At 43.7% G+C, this 21542-nt stretch overlaps 1 protein-coding gene across 2 annotated transcripts in view; it reads right to left on the bottom strand.

Moving 5' to 3' along the window:
• Positions 1-19637, bottom strand: part of Esyt2 (extended synaptotagmin 2) — a 99088-nt gene extending 79451 nt beyond the window's left edge. Inside the window, exon 1 of one of the 2 annotated variants that reach the window (XM_004672029.3) lies at positions 19285-19637. In XM_004672029.3, the coding sequence (XP_004672086.1) occupies positions 19285-19614 (330 nt within the window). In that variant the 5' untranslated portion in view covers positions 19615-19637. Of the gene's footprint in view, positions 1-19136; positions 19251-19284 lie in introns of those variants that run through there. The other variant, XM_045160298.1, reaches the window with a different exon arrangement.
• Positions 19638-21542: the final 1905 nt, after the last annotated feature.

The raw sequence follows: 21542 nt of genomic DNA, 5'->3' as shown, positions 1-21542 counted from the left end.
AACAGCTGCAATTCCTTTTCCAGTGCTTTCCAGGTACAACAGACACTAAAAGCCACGCTTATCTTATCCTGTCACTATGCATCAGAGAGGATGGGAACAGAGGTGCAGAGGATGGGGGTAAAAAGCAACCATACAGTCTAATGATACTACAGAATGATAAAAGAATTATCAGGATAAATCTACACTGGGGGTGGGGAGCTGGCTTAGTGGGTGAAGTACTTGTCATGAATACGTCAGGTTCTGCGTATGGATTCCCAGCACCCATGTAACTACTGGGCTTGGCACTGCATACCCAAGCCTAGGGCTTGCAGGAGAGCTAGTTTAGCTGAGTTGATGCACTTCGGGTTCAGTGCAAGACTTGGTGTCCAAAAAACACGTGCAGGGGGCCGAGAAGCTGGCTCAGCAGTTAAAACTTATAAGGCTTGGCTGGCCTAGGTTCAATTCCGCAGCCACCATGTATGTAAACCAGATACAAAAATTTCTTGCATTCCTTTGCAATGGCAAGAAACCATGGCGTGCACACACATGTATGCACGCATGCACACACACACACACACGCCTCATCTTGACCAGACTTCTAAAGAAGAGGCTGTTAAAATTTTAAACCTTAAGCAAGGCCTCTCTTACTCTCTGGACACCAGTAGGGAGTCCTGCACTACCTGGCTGTAGAGCACATCAGGAGGAACTGATGGAAGCCTCAGCTGGTATCAACATAAATTTGTGCCTTCAGCTCTTTTCACATATTTCTCTAGCAATTGCCCAAGTAACTGTCTCTGCTTGATTCCCATCTGTCCCTCTCGCATCTTCTCCAGACTCCTGGATCCGATTTCTGGCAATTGGAAAACTAGGTCCAAGAGGACTGTGGAGATAGCCCTTGTGCAGCAAGTGTAGGTACCTATGTTCAGATCCCCAGAACCCACATAAGCTGGACACTGTAGTAGGCATTTGTATTCAGAGTGTACCCACAGCAAGACAGGAGGTGAGGAGAAAATCTCCTGGAAGCTCACAGGCCTGCTAGCCTTAAGCAATGTAGAAGGTGAGGATGGCCACTTGGTTGTCCTTTGACCTCCACATGAGCACACACACAACAGGGGGATTGGGGACAAGAAACCTTCATAGTAAATGGTAGTTTTGTCCAGATTGTTGCTTCTAGCAAGCATTAAAATTTTTTTAAACTTATTTAATAGCAAGTGTGTATGTGCAAGCCAGGGCCTCTTGCCATTGCAAAAAAAAAAAAAAATTGGCCTTTGCCTCTAGTTTCCAGCACAGTGCTTCTAGATTCCATGAAACACCTTTTGTTCTAATCAAGTGACTTTTTTTAAGGCAATACAATTTCCTTTTTAAAAATAATATTTGTGTTTACTTATTTGCAAGCAGAGTGAGAGAGGAAGAGAGAGAGAAAATATGAATGAATGAGACTGGGCATATCAAGGCTACATGTGCTACTTTGGACATCTGGTTTTATGTGGATGCTGGGGAATCGAATCAGGGTCATTAGGCTTTTCAGACAAGCGCCTTAACTGCTGAACCATCTCCCCAACCCCTCAAGTGACTTCTGATGGGCTCCAGAACAAGAGGGCTGATCACCAGAATGAGCAGGCAGAACTAGAGAGCTGGGATTGGTAAACACCTGTGGGTGTTAGGAGAGTGGGGCACCAGAGAAGGCAATGAGACACCATGCCACACCCAATACCTGTCCCTGTGTGCCTCCTCTGCCTAGCTGTTCCTGCACTGTATCTTTTGTGACAATAACAAAGTGCTTTTCTAAGTTCTAGGAGCCATTCTAGAAAATGATCAAGCCTGACTGGGTTTTGTGGGAATCTTGAACTTGTACTTGGCAAGGATGAAGTGTGGGTAGAGTGGGTACCCAGCTAGTAGCTAGTATCTGAAGTGGGCCAGTCTTGTCAGAGCCCGTAGCTGTGGGGTCTGACACTAACTCTGAGCAGTGTCAGTGTGGAGCTAGATGTGGGACACCCAGCTAGTCTCCAAAGAATTGGTTTTCAGGTAAAAGAAAATCTACATATTTGAGTGCGATTCTCACTGCTAACCAGAGAACATTCTCTATGGAAATGTCAGTAGCCAGAGGACACTCAAACTCATTCAGTAAAGTAAGAAGCTATTGATAGCTCAACACTAAAGGGGATATCTATCTCGCCCGTCAAGGCTCAGGGAACAAGGCAGAAGAGGAGACAGAAAGAATATAAGAGCCACATGGTGGGAAGGAATACTCCCGACATGAGCCAACTGGTATATTCATGACCCCAAAACGGTTACTTGTATCTCCTATAAGACCTGCACTGTTCTGATATGGAGGATGGATGAGGACAAAAGGAATGAGACAACAAAACAAAGGACAACAGAGAAAGAGGGTCCTCAATGGAAGGTGGGTGGGGGTAAGGAAACAAAGAGAATAATGGGAAGAGAATATGACCAAACAATAGTATGTTCATATATTAAAGTTCTCAAAAGAAAAAAGTATGCTGGGTGTGGTAGTGCACACCTTTAGTCCCAGCACTCGGGAGGCAGAGGTAGGATGATTGCTGTAAATTCAAGGCCACCCTGAGATTACATAGTGAATTCCAGGTGGGCCTGGGTTAGAGTGAGACCCTACCTCAAAAAAACAAAACAAAACCAAAAACAAACGAAAGTAGTACATAAGAACATATTAAAATCACCCCCAAGGGCTTTTATCATTCCTCTTCTCTTCTCCTCTCAGTATTGTTTTCACGGGATGCTGTACCCTTACCATCCTCAGGCCATACATGTATTGCTGCCAAACCACTTTTGCATCTTTAAATTAAGACTTCACATCATTGTCCATGTTTAGTGTCTTCCCAGGGTCCAGCAGCTAAAGCTAAACCCCTCCATCTGCTCTGCTGTTTCTTCACAGTTCTGTGGCCAGCCTTCTGCCTGGATCCGTCTATTCCACCTCCGCAAGACCACACTGTTCACAGGCACAGGGGGTACAGTGGAGAATGGAAATAGCCATGGGGTGCTATTCAAGATACGATAAACTGTAAGCTACAGCACATAGGCAGGAGTGTGAGCATGGCCAGGCTGGGTTACTTAGTGAAAGCCTATCTCAAAATGAAAGAAAAACAGAAAAGAAACAGCACTGTGGTTTAAACAATGGTCATTATTCTAAGATAGCTTGATTTCAGATATGTCAATGGAGGGGGGGAGGTGGTCCTGGGAACTGATGAGATACCACTGAGCAGTGACGACAATTGTAAACCATCCTGGATACTGAGTATTTAAATATACAAGGCAGTGTGGTAAGCTGAAAAACAGCCTCTACAAATTACAGCCATATTTTGGGGATGGGGGAGTTCTCTTGATTTTTTTTTTGATTTTTATTTATTTATTTGAGAGTGACAGACAGAGAAAGAGGCAGAGAGAGAGAGAGAGAGAGAGAATGGGCACGCCAGGGCTTCCAGCCAGATGAATTCCAGATGTGTGTGCCCCCTTGTGCATCTGGCTAACGTGGGTCCTGGGGAATCGGGCCTCGAACCGGGGTCCTTAGGCTTCACAGGCAAGTGCTTAACCGCTAAGCCATCTCTCCAGCCCGACTCTTGATTTTTTAAATAATTATTTTTTATTATGATATTTACAGTATATTATGTATTGGCCATATTCCTATTGGGTTATACTCTTATATTCCTTCTCTCCCAATTCCACTGAGGGCCCTCCTCAGAGGGGTTGTTGGTATTCACTGTGGAGTCATGAATATACCAGTCCATCTCAGTGGTGGTGGGTAGGGGGAGACAATGTGGTAGTTTACCCCCCCCCCATGGACTCTGGTGTTTTATTAAACCTTATAACCTGGGTCTCCAGCCACCTGGCTGGAGCAGGTGTCCCTGGGGTGGACCTGAATTCCACCCCAAAAGTATGTAGAGCAGTGTGAGCACTGACAGAGTCCCTAGTGCTTGCTGCTTTTTGGTGTTGCTGGCTGGTGGGGGTTTCTCTCTATGCTTAGACTTATGAATGAAGTCAGCTTCTTCCACCATTGTGAAGAAGCTTCCCCCTGAATCTGTAAGCTTGAAATAAATCCCTTCCTCCCATAAACTATGTCTGGTTTGGATGTTCATCCCAGCAGCATGAAGCTGTCTATAACATACAATGTTTGGGGATATACCTTCCCACCCTATGGCTCTTACAACAGCCATATCCTAACTTCTGAGCCTATTAGTGTTGTTTAAGTGGCAAAAGACAACTTCGTAGATGTGGTTAAGGCTCTTAAGTTGAAAAGATTATCCCTGTGCACTCTAAAGTGTCCTTGTAAGAGGAAGGAAAGAGCTGTGACACGTAAGGATAAGGTCATATGCTGCTGAGGACAGCTGCTAGCTTTCAAGGTGGAGGGTCATGAGCCAAAAAGCCAAGGGAAGCAAGGCAAGAAACTGGAGTTCAGGCAAAGGGCTTCTCCCCTTTATCCTCTAGAGAAAGTGGTAGCTTTTGGTCCAGCCTAAAAGAAAAATTTATACACTTTGGGCTTTCAGATATGTAAAAGATAAGCATGTTTCAGGCCACCAAGTTTGTGGCAAGCTATCATAATGACCTTAATTCAGGAAATAAGCAAAGGTAAATATTTCATTCTTGCTTCACTATGACATAACTAGCTGATAATTCTTTCTAAAATTTCACTTTATACTAACAGCCACATTCACTACTTAATTTTTCCCAATCTAAAAATCTTATCTGCATGTTGGAGATGGCTCATCAGTTAAGAGTTCTTTCTATGCACCATGAGGACATGAGGAGGCCTGAGAAGCCCACATAAACAGCTGGGCACGGCCACCCACACCTATAACCTCTCTCCTGTGGGAAGCACAGGCTGCAGAGTAGCTGGAGCTCGTGAAATAGCAACAGCAAGCTCAGGGTCAGAATGCTCCAGCTCAAGTACGAGCTGGTAGAAGAGCGATGAAACGGGACACTGAATGTGCCCCTCCGCAGGTAAGTGTACCCTGTCACAGGTAAATGCAGAAAACACTTCATGGGCACACACACATGCACACACTACATACTCGGGCACATACACACACATGTGCATACACATGCATACATTATACAAACATGCAAAAATCATCTGTTTTTTAATATTTTATTTATTTATTTGCAAGCAGAAAGACTGAGAGAGAGAATGGGTGTGCCAGGGCATTCTGCTACAACAAACAAACTCCAGGTATATGTGCCAGTCTGTGCATCTAGCATTACAAGGGTACTGGGGAACTGAATCTGGGCTATTAGGCTTTATAGGCAAGCACACTTAACTGTTGAGCCATCCCTCCCTCCAGCCCAAGAATCACATCTCAACTCAAGCTATTAGGTAAAATCAAAACCTTAAAAATTCTAAGATATTTGTGATCTTATTTGATTATTGAGGATCGTATTGCTCATTATTTAACATCACTATTTCTGTGGAAAAAAAACAAGAAATTATACTATCATTTTTGTATCATGTTATAGTTGGGAGTTTGGTTTTAAAGTCTGTACTGAGATGCTAATGTAGAATACACTAACAAATTTTATGTATCCATGTTAAGGCTTTTAAATATTTACAGTACAAGTGAAATAAATTGATGCTCTTAGTAGACAGCTGTATGAGTCAATTTTTGGTTGCTGTGACAAATGCCCAAGAGAAATTTGAAAGAAGAATTTCCTTTGGTTCATGTTTTCACAGATTTTAGTTCAAAATTGGCAGATCCATTCCTTTGTGCCTAGGATAAGGCAAAGTATCATGGAGATAATAGCAGGTGGCACGGGCTGCTCACTTCATGGCAGTTAGGAAGCAAAAAAAGGCAGGCAGGGAATAGGGGATAAGGCCTACTTTTGCAGGGCATGTCCCCATGACATACTTTCTCCAACGAGGCCCCACTTCCTACTTTCTATCACTTCCCAACCATATCATTAAATGATGGAACCATCAAGAGATTACTCCATTAATTACATCACCTTTCAATGATAGACCCATATCTAAACCACAAGACCAGTTCAGTTCACCTCTAATATGCATAATGACAACATTAGCATTATACAAAATTTACAAATTGGATATTAAAAAAGTCTAGTAAAATAAACAATTAGTGATTTATTTCAACAGTCTGTTTACTAAGCACAAATGATATACAGATGTACTATAGTAGAGACCAATGACTAAAAAGTTACTGCCTTAATATGCATAATATATTATATATTATATAAAGCAGAATATTATAATAAATATAATAATAAAGCAAAAAGTGAGACTATCATTCAGATTTGATACTGGTAATACAAAATGTGGGATGAATTATCAAAAATTAGTGGATAATGTATTCTCCAGTGTATTATTTATAGTATAAGGTGAACGGGATAATATTCTTGTCCCATAGCACTGGGTGAATTTTCTACAGATCGACCTTACTCTGGGAATCCTAAATCATATCAATTCATCATATACAAACAAAAAGATATTAAGCCAGGTATGGAAGCGCACACCTTTAATCCCAGCACTTGGGAGACAGAGGTAGGAGGATTCCCATGAGTTTGAGGCCACCCTGAGACTACATAGTGAATTCCAGGTCAGCCTGAGCTACAAGAAAACCCTACCTCAAAAAAAAAAAATAAAAAGAAAAGAAGTTAACTATTTAAAACAGATTAAACCACTGCAACTGATCTAGAAACAGAATGTACATTTTCAAATCCCCATACTAGTCACTAACTATCACTTATTCACATAAGGAAGGAAATGAATCCATGTTTTGCTACTTTAAAATTCATTTTAGAGAGACAGAATGGGCACACCGGGGCCTCTAGCCACCATAAACAAACTCCAAAAGCATGTGCCACCTTGTGCATCCAGCTTATGTAGGTCCTGGAGAATCGAACCTAGATCCTTAGGTCTCACAGGCAAGTGCCTTAACTGCTAAGCTGTTTCTTCAGCCCTGAATCCATGTTTTATAACAAAATATGCTCACATGCAGTTTTGGTTAATCTTATCTACTACATCAAGACGACTGGAAGTGTAGTAGAAAAGATTGGGAAGTCCTCTGGCAGTTTTTGTTGTAAGAGGACACAGGGAAAATCCACTCAAAGTAGGGATAAAGAGTCCTTGGGTATATTTTAGGAATGTACAGGGAAAAGTAAGAGAGATGGAAGGTAATATAGGACTGTAATTTCAGCTACTCCGGATATTTAGGAGGATTATAAATTCAAGGCCAGCCTGGACAATTTAGGGAGACTCTCAAAATAAAAGAAAAAAAAAAAGGATGGATATAAAGTCACTAGGAAAGTACTTGCATTCAATCCCCAGTCTCACAAATAAAAGAACAAAAACAAAAAATGGTAGATAAATTCTTAGCAACACAAAACAAAAGCACTGTAGCAAACCAAAACAAAAACTTCAGGGCTGCTAGATTCTACTTCAGTTGCAAAGGGGAAAGGAGGTGGCAAAGGACAAATCAGTAGTGAGACAGGTGACTCAGCCTCACAGCTAGGGGACATCAGTCACAGCTGTGCATGTCTTGTGACTCATGTGGTGACCCAAGACACACCCTGACACCTGTCTGCCTGTCTGTGTCCAACATTTCAAAACAGGGCCTCACTCAAGCTACAAAAGTCAGGTTAATTTTTTTTTTTTGTTTTTATTTATCTATTTGAGAGCAACAGAGAGAAAGAGACAGAGAGAGAGAATGGGTGTGCCAGGGCTTCCAGCCACTACAACCAAACTCCAGATGCGGGGGGCCCCTTGTGCATCTGGCTAACGTGGGTCCTGGGGAATCAAGCCTCGAACTGGGGTCCTTAGGCTTCACAGGCAAGCACTTAACTGCTAAGCCATCTCTCCAGCCCAGTCAGGTTAATTTTGACCCTATCTTCCTGATAAGAAAAGCAGGTCAGCCAAGAGCATAGAGTTAGAGGGTGGGTCTCAGTGAGGTGACCACAATGACCAGATCCTGGGCTCTTGGTTTCTACTGGCTGTTTCTCACAGATAATATTGTAGCCAAAAGACACTGAAAATGACATGTGGGCAAACTCTTTCAAGAAAGGACATGACAATCCAGCAAATATCAGAAATCTCCAAGTCAGAGCTGGGGAGATCAATGAGTGGGTTAAGAGCACTTGCTTGCAAAGCCTGATGGCCTGGGCTGGATTCTCCAGTACCCCATAAAGCCAGACACAAAAAGCAGCACATATGTCGGGAGTAGAAAGAAGCCCTTTTGCACCCATATTCATTTTCTCTCTCTTTCTCTCGCTATAAAATAAATAATAAGAAATCTTAAAGCAGCTATTACTCTATTGTGCCACACAAAACCACTACTTGAGTTAATAACATTCTTGTGAACAAATTTTAATATCCTACACATAAGAAGAACAACATGAGGTTGTGACTCATCGTAAAGGAAATGCTTTTTTCATCTAAAGGTTATTTCCATAAGAAGATATGGGGATAATCAACTGTGACTTTTAACATCTTACTACACAAAAACACTGCCTTCCACAACTAGACTTTTACTCAAAATTATCATTCTAATGAGTTTTTAAAAAGTTGATAATGCCTCTAGATACAACTCTACTAATAACCAAATAAATATACCTTTGTAACTTAGACCAGATTAAATATATCAAATTCTAAATATATGTATCAGAGCTGGGTGTGGTAGCACATGCCTTTAATCCCAGCATTCAGGAGGCAAAGGTAGAAGGATAGCTGTGAGTTCAAGGCCACCCTAAGACTACATAGTGAATTTCAGGTCAGCCTGAGCTAGAGTGAGACCCTTCCTCGAAAAATCAAAAATAATAATAATAACCTAAACTAACCCTAAATGTATATACCAGAGATTTTTTTTAAAAAAAAGATGGTACTTTCATAACAGACAATACTGCAATAGCCAGCCATATTTGTGAATAAAGAAATAGAAATAATACTCACCAGGCATGGTGGCGCACACTGCCTTTAATTCCAGCACTTGGGAGGCAGGGGTAGGAGGATCACTGTGCGTCTGAGGCCAGCCTGGAGCTGAGTTGCCAGGTCAACCTGAGCTAGAGTAAGACCTCTGGCGAGGGGGAGGGGGAGAGAAATAACACACACACACAAAAATGTCCAAACAGGGCTGGGGAAATGACTAAGTGAGTAAAGTATTTGCCACCCAAGTAAAAGTTGGTGACAAACACCTTTTTTTTTTTTTTTTTTTTTTTTTTTGGTTTTTTGAGGTAGGGTCTCACTCTGGTCCAGGCTGACCTGGAATTAACTCTGTAGTCTCAGGGTGGCCTTGAACTCACGGCGATCCTCCTACCTCTGCCTCCCGAGTGCTGGGATTAAAGGCGTGCGCCACCACGCCCGGCTGACAAACACCTTTTAATTCCAGTGCTGGGGAGGTGGAAACAGGTGAATTCCCAGAGCTTCTGGCTATCTAGTCTAATTGATTAGAATCAGGGAGCTCTAGGTTCACTGAGAAATCCTGTCTCAAAAAATAAGGTGGAGCATAAGCCAGATACACAAGGTGGTGCATGTGTCTGGAGTTCTTTTACAGTGGCAGGAGGCCCTGGCATGCCCATTCTCTCTACCTACCTCTCTCCCATAATAAATAAATAAATGAACAAACAAACAAACAAACAAACAAGGGCTTTCCCAGTCCTGCCACTGTGTGCAGCAGGTCGTGCTGACCCTCCACTGTCCATACATTGCTAAGGCCCCTGGTGCAGTGATGCACAAGGACACTCTCAGAGCCAGGATTGAAACTCTCAAGATGGCTAATCAGGATGCTGAGGCATTACCCCTTCAATCTTCAACAAATGGTGGCTTCAGCAGATGGGGCTGTGGTCACCTTCCTATTCATGACGGCCCTGGATGTGGTGAAGGTCTGCCTGCAGTCTCAGAAACCCTCAGTGACCAGTGAACGGACACCTTCCTCAAGATTCTAGAGTCTCTCCACTCAAAATTTACATTTTTAATTATTGTCAAGAAAATATTTGATTGGGCATGGTGGCTCATACTGAAGCTGAGACAGACAGATCACTCCAAGTGCAAGGCCAACATGGGCTACACAGTAAGTTCCAAATTAAACTGTGCTGCACAGTGAGATCCTTTCTCAAAAAGCCAAACAAGGGCTGGAGAGATGGCTTAGTGGTCAAGGCATTTACCTGCGAAGCCAAAGGACCTAGGTTCGATTCCTCAGGACCCTCATAAGCCAGATACACAAGGTGGTACACCCATTCTCTCTCTCTATCTACCACTTTCCCTCTCTCTCTGTGCCTCATATAAATAAAATAAAAATATTTTTTTAAAAAATGTCAGGCATAGTAAGCACTTCTCTTAATGTTCATACCATGTACGAAGACTACTCTCACTTTTGGTTAGAGAAAACTCCTCTTTTCTGATGGCGGTGAACTTGGGATGACTCAGAAGGCACAACAGCGCTGAGAGGAGTGCTTAACACTGAGACTTCTCTGTCACACCTTCCACAGCTCAGAGCCCACTGTGGAGGAGGGAGAGGGGAGAATGTGAGAGCCAAAGGAAGGGGAGGACTGCTTATAATGCAGTCTTCCAGACACAAAATGGCCTGGATATCCATGACCTTGCAGTGCCTGACACTACCTAAAAGACCATCATAATGGGAAGAAAAGATGATGATGTCAAAATAAAAGAAAGACTGATTGAGAGGGGGAGGGGATATGATGGAGAGTGGGAATGCAAAGGGAATAGTGGGAGGTTGGGAAGTGCCATGGCTTATTGTCTACATTATGGAAGCTGTCAGTTAAAAAACAATGCGAAGAGAAAGGAAGGGAGGAGTGTACTTAATAGGTTGATATTGTATATATGTAAGTACAATGATTGTGATGGGGAGGTAATATGATGGAGAATGGAATTTCAAAGGAGAAAGTGTGGGGGGTGAGGGAATTAACATAGGATATTTTTTTATAATCATGGAAAATGGTAATAAAAATTTAAAAAAATTAAAAATTTTAAAAAAGAAAAACAAAAATAAAATTTAAATTTAAAAATTTAAAAAAAAAATACTGAGCATGGTGACACATGCCTCTCATCCCAGCATGGGAAGCAGAGGTAGGAAGACTGCTGTGAGTTTGTGGTTACCCTGAGACTACATAGTGAATTCCAGATCAGCCTGGGTAGGGTGAGACCCTACCTCAAAAAAAAAAAAAAAAAGTAAAGTGCTAGAGAGCTTTGAGTGTTCTCACTGGAAAAAAAAGCTTATGCACATATTTGTAACTTAGCCACCAGACAATGTACAGATATTTCAAAATAATCTGTACATAATACATACAGTCTTTGTCAATTAAATATTAAAATAGGCTGAACACAGTGATATACACTTGTATTCCTAGCACTTTTTGAGTCAGAGACAAGAGATTTATGAGTTTTAGGCCAGTGGGCTATATAGAAGGAAAGAAGGAGGGAGGAAGGAGGGAGGGAGGGAGGAAGGAAGGAGAGAGGGAGGGAGGGAGGAAGGAGAGAGGGAGGAAGGGAGGAAGGAGGGAGGGAGGGAGGGAGGGAGGACGGACGGGAAGGAAGGGAAGGAAGGAGGGAAGGACGGGAAGGATGGAAGGAAGGAAAGAAAGAAAGAAAAAAAAAAGAAGGAAGGGAGGAAGGAGAGAGAGAGTTAAAATAACTTTAAAAAGAAAAAGTTTTTTTCAAGGTAGGATCTCACTCTAGCCCAGGCTGACCTGAACTCACTCTGTTGTCCCAGGCTGAACTCAAAGTCACAGAGATCCTCCTAATTTTGCCTCCTGTGCACAACCATGCTGGGACCTAAAATAAATAACGTTTTAAAAATGCCATGACTCTTTTAAGATTCAGACAGATCTGTGTCATTGACAGCTACTGCTTTCCCATTTAAGACCCTCTATAATTTACTTTTGCATATCTAGCACCATATCTACTTGGAACATAGTACACGTCTAATATTGTTGGATGAGTGATAAATGAATCCATAACACCAATTTTAAATCAGTACCCAAAAATTGGGCAAATTCCTTACAATGTACTCTTTTCTGTGAAAAATTATTCATAAAATAAATGACTTACTTTAAGTATTTTTTGTTTGTTTTTATTTATTTGAGAGCGACAGACAGAGAGAGAAAGAGGCAGAGAGAGAGAGAGAGAGAGAGAGAGAGAATGGGCTCAACAAGGCTTCCAGCCACTGCAAACAAACTCCAGACGCATGTGCCCCCTTGTGCATCTGGCTAACGTGGGTCCTGGGGAATCAAGCCTCGAACCGGGGCCCTTAGGCTTCACGGGCAAGCACTTAACTGCTAAGCCATCTCTCCAGCCCAAATGGCTTATTAAGAAAAAAAAAAAAACTGTAGGATTTTAAAAGCAATTAAGAAAAGTAAATGAAATAGTAATGGTAGAGAAACCATGAGAGTTATCTGTAACTACAACATTTTTAGTGGGATTGATCCCATGTAAAAGACAATTACAAGTACACTGGTTTTAAGGACTGCGCCCCACCCAAAGAACATGGGATGGCTGTTCAAAGGCACAGTAAGATCACTGGGAATAAAAGAGAACAGTGTAACTGAAGAAAACAAAATGAGTATTTCTATCTACTACAATCTATAAAACATAAGAACCTACCATTTTGTCTGTAAAATTTCTGTAAACTAAAGGAGAAGAGAAGGAGACTGCATTATGGGGTAGCTTTCCTTTTCTGATTTCACAGGCTTACACCTGAACACATCACTTTACCATCCCCCCACCATGCACTCTGTGTCTAAAGAGTGCAGGGATATTTGTGCTCAGGTACAGCAGCCATGCAAACTGCAGAACTACTCTGGAAGCCCAACCAAGGTCTGGTGGGAGCACTTCTAAGAACTTCTAAGAACCTGAGCTGATCCAACAGGATTCTGCTCCACACTCCTAAGGCCTGAGCTGGTCCAGTGTAAAAACATTCACATTCCTCATTCCTAAGAATCTAAGTGGGAGCACTGTTGGCTGTCATTTCTGAGCACACTGTAACTAGCAGTTCAGTTCCACATTCTATCAAGTGAAGGAATTACAACATAACAGCCCTCAGCAGAGGCTGCGCTATAGTGCAAAGGTAGAATGTCTAATGTAACTTTCACCTGTTCTCCCCACAGCTGCCCTCCTGGACTCCAGGGCTTCTGGTCACACAGAACATACTGTGCACTTTATGATCGCTTCTTCAAACTAGATGACATCTAGGGCTATCATCAGCCTGCCTATGAGTTTGTTACTTGGAAAAAAAATATGAATGTGAAGATAGGATGACCTCTTACTACTTCACTAGACCAGAATGATAATGTTCTTCTGAGACAGAATTGTCATGGAAACGAAAGATGATTTGGCAAACCATAACAAAATGCTAAAGATCACAAACAGTACACTGTAACACATAGAATGCCAATCTATGGGATAATTTTCCCAAATAAAAATGAGAACCGTATGTTAATACCTTATATCAGAATTGGAAGTTTGGGATAACTCAGAAAATACATATTTTAATTGGTTACATCTTTTTGTTTGTTTTTTGAAGTAAGGTTTCACTCCACCCAGAGAGACCTCAAATTCTAAAGCTCAGGCTGGCTTAGAACTCACAGCAATCCTTCTACCTCAGCCTCTAAGTGCTGGGATTATAGACATGAGCACATGGCTTATGTCTTTGAAACATAATTTCTATCATGCAAACTATAATTTGTATCTGGGACTGGGAGTATAGCTTAGTGAGTAGGCTTAGTGCTTAGTGATTAGTGGTTAGGCACTGTCTAGGAAGAGGAGGAATAAGAGGAGGAAAATGAATAAGAGAGAAGAAAGAAGAGGAATTGAAAAAAAAAAGGAGGAGGAAGAGGAAGAGGAGAAGGAAGAGGAAGAATAAAATAATTCCTATCTGTCTTAGCTAACATAGCATCAGTGTTTCAGGAAATGTTAGGTTTAAGGTAAAAAGATTTACCTAGCTGCCTTTTTACTCATAAGCCAACTCCTTTCATTAAATATCCTTTAAAATGTAAATGCCAAAAACTGGACATGGTGGTGTGCTCCTTTAATCTTAGCACTCAGGAAGCAGAAGTAGGAGGATCACCGTGAATTCTAGGCTACCGAGACTACATAGTGAACTCCAGGCCAGCCTGGGCTAGAGTGAGACCTTACCTCAAAAAACAAAAACAAACAAACAAAAAAAGTAAATGCCTCCAAATTTAAGTTTAGAGACTTTTATAAAAACACAGGTATAGCTCATTTTGTACAAATATATGTTCACTTCTATATTTTTTTATTTTTTTTGGCTTATTTTTATTTATTTATTTGAGAGCGACAGACAAAGAGGCAGAGAGAGAGAGAGAGAGAGAGAGAGAATGGGCGCACCACAGCTTCCAGCCACTGCAGATGAATTCCAGACACATGCACCCCCTCATGCATCTGGCTAATGTGGGTCCTGGGGAATCGAGCCGCGAACCGGGGTCCTTAGGCTTCACAGGCAAGCGCTTAACTGCTAAGCCATCTCTCCAGCCCTTCACTTCTATTTTTAAAAGAAACTCAGTATCCATGTTTGTAAATATTTTTTTATTTATTCATTTGCAATCAGAGAACAAAGACAGAAAAGAGTAAGAAAATGCACATGAATGGAATTTCAAATGGGAAAGTGTGGGGGTGGGGAGGGAGGGAATTACCATGGGATATATTTTATAATCATGGAAAATGTTAATAAAAATTAAAAAAAAAAGAAAAAAGAAAAGAAAATGCACATGCCAGGGCCACTAGCTGCTGCTACTCTAAATGCATGCAACATTTTATGCATCTGACTTTACATGGGTGCTGGGAAACTGAATCCGGGTTGTTAAGCTTTGCAGGAATTGCCCTCTTCAGCCCCAAACCTATGTTTTTAAAGGTACTATTGAGATACAATTCACATACTATTCGCGTCACTTATTGAACATATAAAATTCAGTGTCTTAGTATCTCACAGTATCTGTCTCAAGGTTAAATGCTGTGGTAAATGTATAAATCATGATATTCTTGGGGAAACTCAGAGGGACCACTATACCTAATGACAACCCCAAATTACTAGCCATTTTACATAGTTGGTTCTTTATAACACTGAGATTTATATACATACATTTATAAAATGTTACATTTGGCTAGATACTATAGTATGTATTACCCAAATATCTAATCATATTCATATATATATATATATATATATATATATATATATATATACACTAGATATATAAAGTATATTTCCCACCTTTAAATGTACAGTGAGGATACTATTAATCTGAAATAAAAATACTACTAAAATCAGTACAAGATGATGAATGTATACATCCTATATTTAAATTTTGTGTGTGTGTGTGTACATAGTTTAAACAACAAAAACCTATATACTTACTGCTTATTTTTAGCAAGCTTGGGGCATTATGTTCTAAGTTTCCTGAAACATTTAGGCCATATAACACAAAACAATACAACTGTCACAGACTTTGTACTTTGACCATGGCCACAATGTAAGTGTAAAAACGAAACTCAGTAGCATCTTTGGGTTCTCAAACTGGGATTACTCTGGGATCTAAGTGCTAAAGTAGCATTCAGTTTAAAATAACTAAATTCTCATTCTTACTCTCTCTGCCTCTTTGTCTCAAATAAATAAATAAATAAATAAATAAATAAATAAATAAATAAATAAATATATTTTTAAAAAGGCTGGAGAAATGGCTTAGCGGTTAAGGCATTTGCCTGCAAAGCCAAAGGATCTAGTTTGATTCTCTACGACCCACATAAGCCGGATGCACAAGGGGTCACAAGCATCTGGAGTTTATTTGCAGTGGTTGGTGGCCTTGGTGTGCCCATTCCCTCCCTCCCTCCCTCCCTCTCTCTCTCTCTCTCTCTCAAATAAATAAATAAAATATAATTTTTTTAAAAATTAAATTCTGGCTCTTTGATCAGCTACATTCACCACTTATAAAATATTAAGTCAGTGAAGAACATTGAAATGCAAATATTTGCCCTTTCTTTTTTTTTGGTTTATTCTTATTTATTTATTTGAGAGTCACAGACACACAGAAAGAGACAGAGAGAAAGAGAGAGAGGAAGAGAGAATGGGCACACCAGGGTTCCAGCCACTGCAAACGAACTCCAGACGCATGTGCCCCCTTGTGCATCTGGCTAACGTGAGTCCTGGGGAACCGAGTCTCAAACCAGGGTCCTTAGGCTTCACAGGCAAGCGCTTAACAGCTAAGCCATATCTCTCCAGCCCTTGCTCTTTCTTAATATGAGATTATATGCATTCTTTCACTTCTTTTTTTTTTTTGGTTTTTTGAGGTAGGGTCTCACACTAGTCCAGGCTGACCTGGAATTCACTCTGTCTCAGGGTGGCCTTGATCTCAAAGTAATCCTCCTACCTCCGCCTCCTGAGTGCTGGGATTAAAGGTGTGCGCCACCACGCCCCGCCACCACGCCCCACTTCTTTTGTTCTCAGACAATATGCATTACATTTTAGCTAGTCACATTCTATGAGGGTTCCCAGAAAAACAATCAGAAGAAAGTTGTCCCTCCAAAAGTTGTATGCAGTAGTACAGAAGAACATACCCATGGATGTGAACTCTGCATTTATTCCCAATATTCCAAATATTTGAGTACTAAAACCACAACAGCCACAGCAATACTGTGTGTAGCAGGTTTGGGTTTCTATGTACTTGCAGCCATCACATTTACTGGCAACAGTAAAAGCAGGAGAGAATCATACCATACCCTCACATGTCCTGACTTTTCAAATACTAATATTAATGAAATATTGTTCCTATTCGCCTGTATAAAAACCCTTGAAGAACAGTCATTACCCAGGTCTAATTTTCCAGGGGACCATTAACACAGACCTACCAGGCCTTTTCTCTCTTTACAGAATGAAGAACGGGAGAATGAACAGTAACACTGTTTGCCTGGAAGTTGTAGAACCAAACTCTTATAGAATTATTATGTTAAGTGAGAGACATTTTTCCTGCCCTTATAGTTTTAATTCAGAAAGAGTATTATGTTTCTCAAAGTATTAGTTTTCTTTATGTCATTTTCATGTCCAACTTAAATTCTGACTCTGCTAGATAAAAAGCAGTCAGAGAGGATAGAAGTTAGTACCATAACTATCCTATTTGGTCTAGAGAAAGGTCCTATCTCGAAAAAACAAACAAAAAAAAATCAGAATTCTAAATCATAGTCATCAATGACACTATAAAAACATAAAGTTGCCGGGCGTGGTAGCACATACTTTAACCCCAGCACTCAGGAGGCAGAGGTAGGAGTGCCATGAGTTCAAGGCCACCCTGTGAGTACATAGTGAATTCCAGGACAGCCTGGGCTAGAGCAAGACCACACCTCAAAACAAAACAAAACAAAAACCTTAAGTCTTTGGGATGTACAAATACATCTTGTTAACACTGAATTCCAGCCAAATGCTCAGACACCCCATCAACCAGCCAGCATGGTTGCACATGCCTGTACTCCCTCTACTTGTGAGCTGAGGCTAGAAGACTAACCTTGACCAAATAGTAAGACCCTGTCTCTTAAAAACAAACCAAAACAAAACAAATTTGTACAAGGGGAGGCAGAGAAAGACCCTTTGGAGGACTGTGGATGTAGCACCATGGTAGAGCTCTAACTAGAATGCTAAAGACCTTGAGCTTGACCCCAGCAATGCAGAGGGGAAAAAAAGAAATCGTTGGCTAATCACTTTTTAAATGTTTTGTAAGTCACTTCTTCCTTCTGGCAGCAACTGTATTTAAGTATTTAATGTCTTACGTGAAGATAGCTGTATTTTACCAAAAAAAAAAAAAAAAGTTTTTTACAAGCTATTTTAGTATTAGCCAGTTATTTCTGAAAGTGAGCACCACCCCATTACGGCAAATTTCAGCCTATGCTGCTGCTGCCTGGTAATTTACTACTGCTTTTAGCTGCTTCCTGACAGTATCTAAAGGTGTAATTTAGATACAGATGCCACCATAAAGTCCTTTTGTTTCCCAAGTGCACCTATGCTTCTGGGTGTTTTTCACCTTGATTACTCTAACTTCCTGTTTTCTAAAGACTCTGGGTTTTGCCCCCTGCAGCTACCTATAAACAAGCAATTACTTTCATTTTCCAAAACACTAACTGCCCTACATATCCACCATGTATTGGCAAAATTTTAAGTTCCCCAAATCCCTCACTGCCACAGGTTTTAACTTCATCTGTTATGTTCCTCTCCATTTTAGGCACCCCTGCTTTCTGATTTCTTTGTTGGACATTTGTATCATAAAGTCCATGTCACACACTTCTCAAATGTCTCCTAGCTGGAAAATGGGAACATTCTCCTACTTCTTCCTGCTGTCACTTTCACACAGAAGTTTAATGTGTCCATCATTTATGTTAAAATAAGTATTTCCTTCAGTCTGAAACTGTTATAACCAACTCCTGACTAAAAAAGACAGTAAAGAAAAAAAGATGAAGCCAGCCCTATTAGAGTCTATACTTTATAAGTAGAAAAGTGCTTGAGGTGAACAAAATAACTAATATTGTAAATATTATTAATGCTAATACTTTCGAAATTCCCTGCTATATACATATTCATGCTGGATTTAAGGTGGCCCTATAAAAATGCTTAATCTTACCTCTGGAACTTGCAAAGCAAACATCAATATGCCAGTAATGACATCTCTGGGAGAAAAATCATTTTCAACTGTGTCAGGGACAACTAGGAAATGAATGAGCCTTTTTAGGCATAGGAATAATCCCCCACCTCCCGCTGGCTGCCACTACACTTTTTTTTTTTTTTTTTAATCGGAGGAAGGGGAATCTGGACGTTTCCAAGCTGCAGCGCTCGCTGGCAAAAGGTTTACAGGATCACCCCGGCGAGCAGCTCATCTTCCCACCGTGACAAGCTACTGAGCGGCAGTCCTTGCCAGCGTATGGAGAGGAAAAGACAAGTCTGCCGGCAGCCGAGAACGGGGCTAAGTTAGGAAGCTCTACCTGTGCAGGTCTGCTCCGATGGGGCGCGGAGGGAAAGCCAGGGCAGGGGACTGCGAGCGAGCGGACACTTTCGGGGACAAATAACCTGGGAGAGGGTGGTACAGCGGAGAGGTCACTTGACTTAGGTGGTGCAGGCGGGCCAGGGGAGGCCGCGGTGGCCAGGACACTCGACAGACGCAGGTGGGCACCCAACCTGGGCAAGCGGATCGCAGGGAGGGCTGACAGCGGTTAGAACCAACACCGGGCTTGAGCAGGAGGGCCAGACGGTGCTGACCCCGCTTCGGCTGAGCATCTAGGCGGTGGGGCCCTGACCGGCTCGGCGGGGTGGCGGCCGCACTCACCCAGGCGGGCAGGTCGCAGGCGCGCACGCCCAGGCGCACGGCGCGCTCCTCGTCCTCCAGCAGCGCCAGCGCGCGGCACAGGCGGCTGGCCTTGAGGCCGCGGCTCCGGCGGCACCAGGCGAGCAGCCCCAGCGCCAGCAGCACCCAGCTGAAGCTCAGCCCCAGGTAGCCGAGCGCGTACACCGGCAGCAGCAGCGCGAAGCTGCGCGCCAGCTGCGCTATCAGTCCGGGCACGTCCACACTCAGCGTGACGCCGGGGGGCTCGGGCTCCGGGCGGCCCGCTGCCCGACGCGCGCCGGCTTCGGGACCCTGCTCTCCGACGCCACTCATCCTCAGCCGAGCAGCGACCCTCCCGGCCGAGGCGCGCGCAGAGCTCTCGCGAGCCAGGCCGCTCCGCCCCGCGCGCCAGCGCCCCTCTGAGGGGGACGGCTGCTGCCGGCGCTCCCCGCCAGGACCCGCCCGCGCTCTACGTCATCGCCGTGCGCCCGCTCCACGCCAGGAACGTCCTGCGCTCGCGTCATCACCACGCGCCCGCTCCGCGCCAGCGCGGGCTACGTCATCACCGTGCGCAGCCCCGCCCGCCCAGAGGCCCAGCCGCGCGTCCAGACGTGGCCGTCGTGACAACATCCCACCCAGCCGCCCCGCCCTTGCGTCGCGGCCCGGCGCCTCCACGCCACGGTTCACCGAGAGTCTCTGACGAGCGGTGCACGACGTCGTTACGTGGTTGGGCCCCCGCCCCGCCTCCACCGCCTCTGAGAAGCCGGCCCACTTGTCGACGTGAGCGCTCGCGACATCCCACCGTCCACCCGGGATCGCAGCCGAGCAGGGCGTGGCGACCTCGCGCGGTAGGTCCCGCCCCGCGTCCTCCCCAGGAAGACTGTACTGGGAGGCCACCGCTGCGCTCCCGCGGCCCGCCCTAGCCGGATGGGCGCTTCGTGTCGCCTTCACGCCCGCTTGGCTCGTCCCGGAGCTCGGCCTGCGCTTGGCGCTGCGAGGCGGCGGGGCTCTGGGAGGCCAGGGCCCGGGAGAGGCGGCGCGAGGCCTGCGCGGTCATCGCCCGACAGCGGACCAGCTAAGGCACACATGCGGCGGGACGCGGGCTGGCCGGGCCGCTGCATCCTATAGGGGTTAGCGGGCTGCCCGAGGCTCCCTCAGCCCAGAGCACCCCATGGACCTGGGCACCCTGTCAGCCAAGCAGCGCTAGGAACTACGCGACCGCCAGCGTTGGCGTGCCTAGGCGGTAACCCTGTTGTGCAAGGTTATCTCCTCGCCCCGAGCACCACTCAGAGGTCTTGTCTGCCCTGGCACCCTGCCTTGTTAGCCCAGCATATGTGAGGTGAGGGTTGTGGTGCTGGGTGCAGTGACACTTGCCCTGTGGTCTCACATTATAGTGATGTGTGTCAACATATCCTATCTGACTGTTTCTCAGAATATTCAGTGACTCCAAAGAAAATTTTAATCAGTTTTCAGCAGAAATAATGCATGACAGATAATGAACAAATGCAAATTCATATATGTGAGACCTTCTCCCTTTGTGTGTGGGTGTATACTAGAGCATTTCTAAGGCAAGATAATGCTCTAGAGTGGACAATATTCATCCCTGTGGTAGTTTGAATGTATGTCACCCATAGATTCAGGTGTGTTCTTACAGGTTGTAACTTCGTGTTGTAGTCGGCTTCATGTTGCTAACACAAAGAACGCCCCAAGAACAGCTTGTGGGAGGAAAGGGTTTATTTTTGCTTACAGACTTAAGGGGAACCTCCGTGATGGCAGAGGGAAATGATGGCATGGGAAAAGGGCATGAGCAGAGGGTGGACATCACCTCCTGGCCAACATCAGGTGGACAACCACAGCAGAAGATTGTGTCAAACACTGGCAAGAGAAAGCTGGGTATATCACCCACAAGCCCACCCCCAACAATACACTGCCTCCAAGAGGCTTCAGTTCCCAAATTGCCACCAGCTGGGGACCTAAGCATTCAGAACACCTAGGTTTATGAGGAAACACCTGAATCAAACTACACCACTTGGGTCTTCAGCCACCTGGCTGGAAGAAGTGTCACTGAGGGCAAATCCTAGAGTCCTGCCCTAAGGGGTTAGTTGGCCACATCTGAATTCCAGCACAGAGTTACGTGGAGAGGATTGAGCTCTGCCTAGGCCCCTGCTTGCTGCAGCTTTGTGCTTGCTGTTTTTGGTTTTTTAAGGGCCGTTGGGATTTTTTTCTCTCTGCTTGGACTTATGGAAGCAGCTTCTTCCACC

The sequence above is a fragment of the Jaculus jaculus genome, chromosome 10 (assembly GCF_020740685.1).
Source record: "Jaculus jaculus isolate mJacJac1 chromosome 10, mJacJac1.mat.Y.cur, whole genome shotgun sequence".
Classification (NCBI taxonomy): domain Eukaryota; kingdom Metazoa; phylum Chordata; class Mammalia; order Rodentia; family Dipodidae; genus Jaculus; species Jaculus jaculus.
The sequence above is the reverse complement of the archived record's forward strand: the minus strand, read 5'-3'. Positions and strand labels throughout refer to the sequence as shown.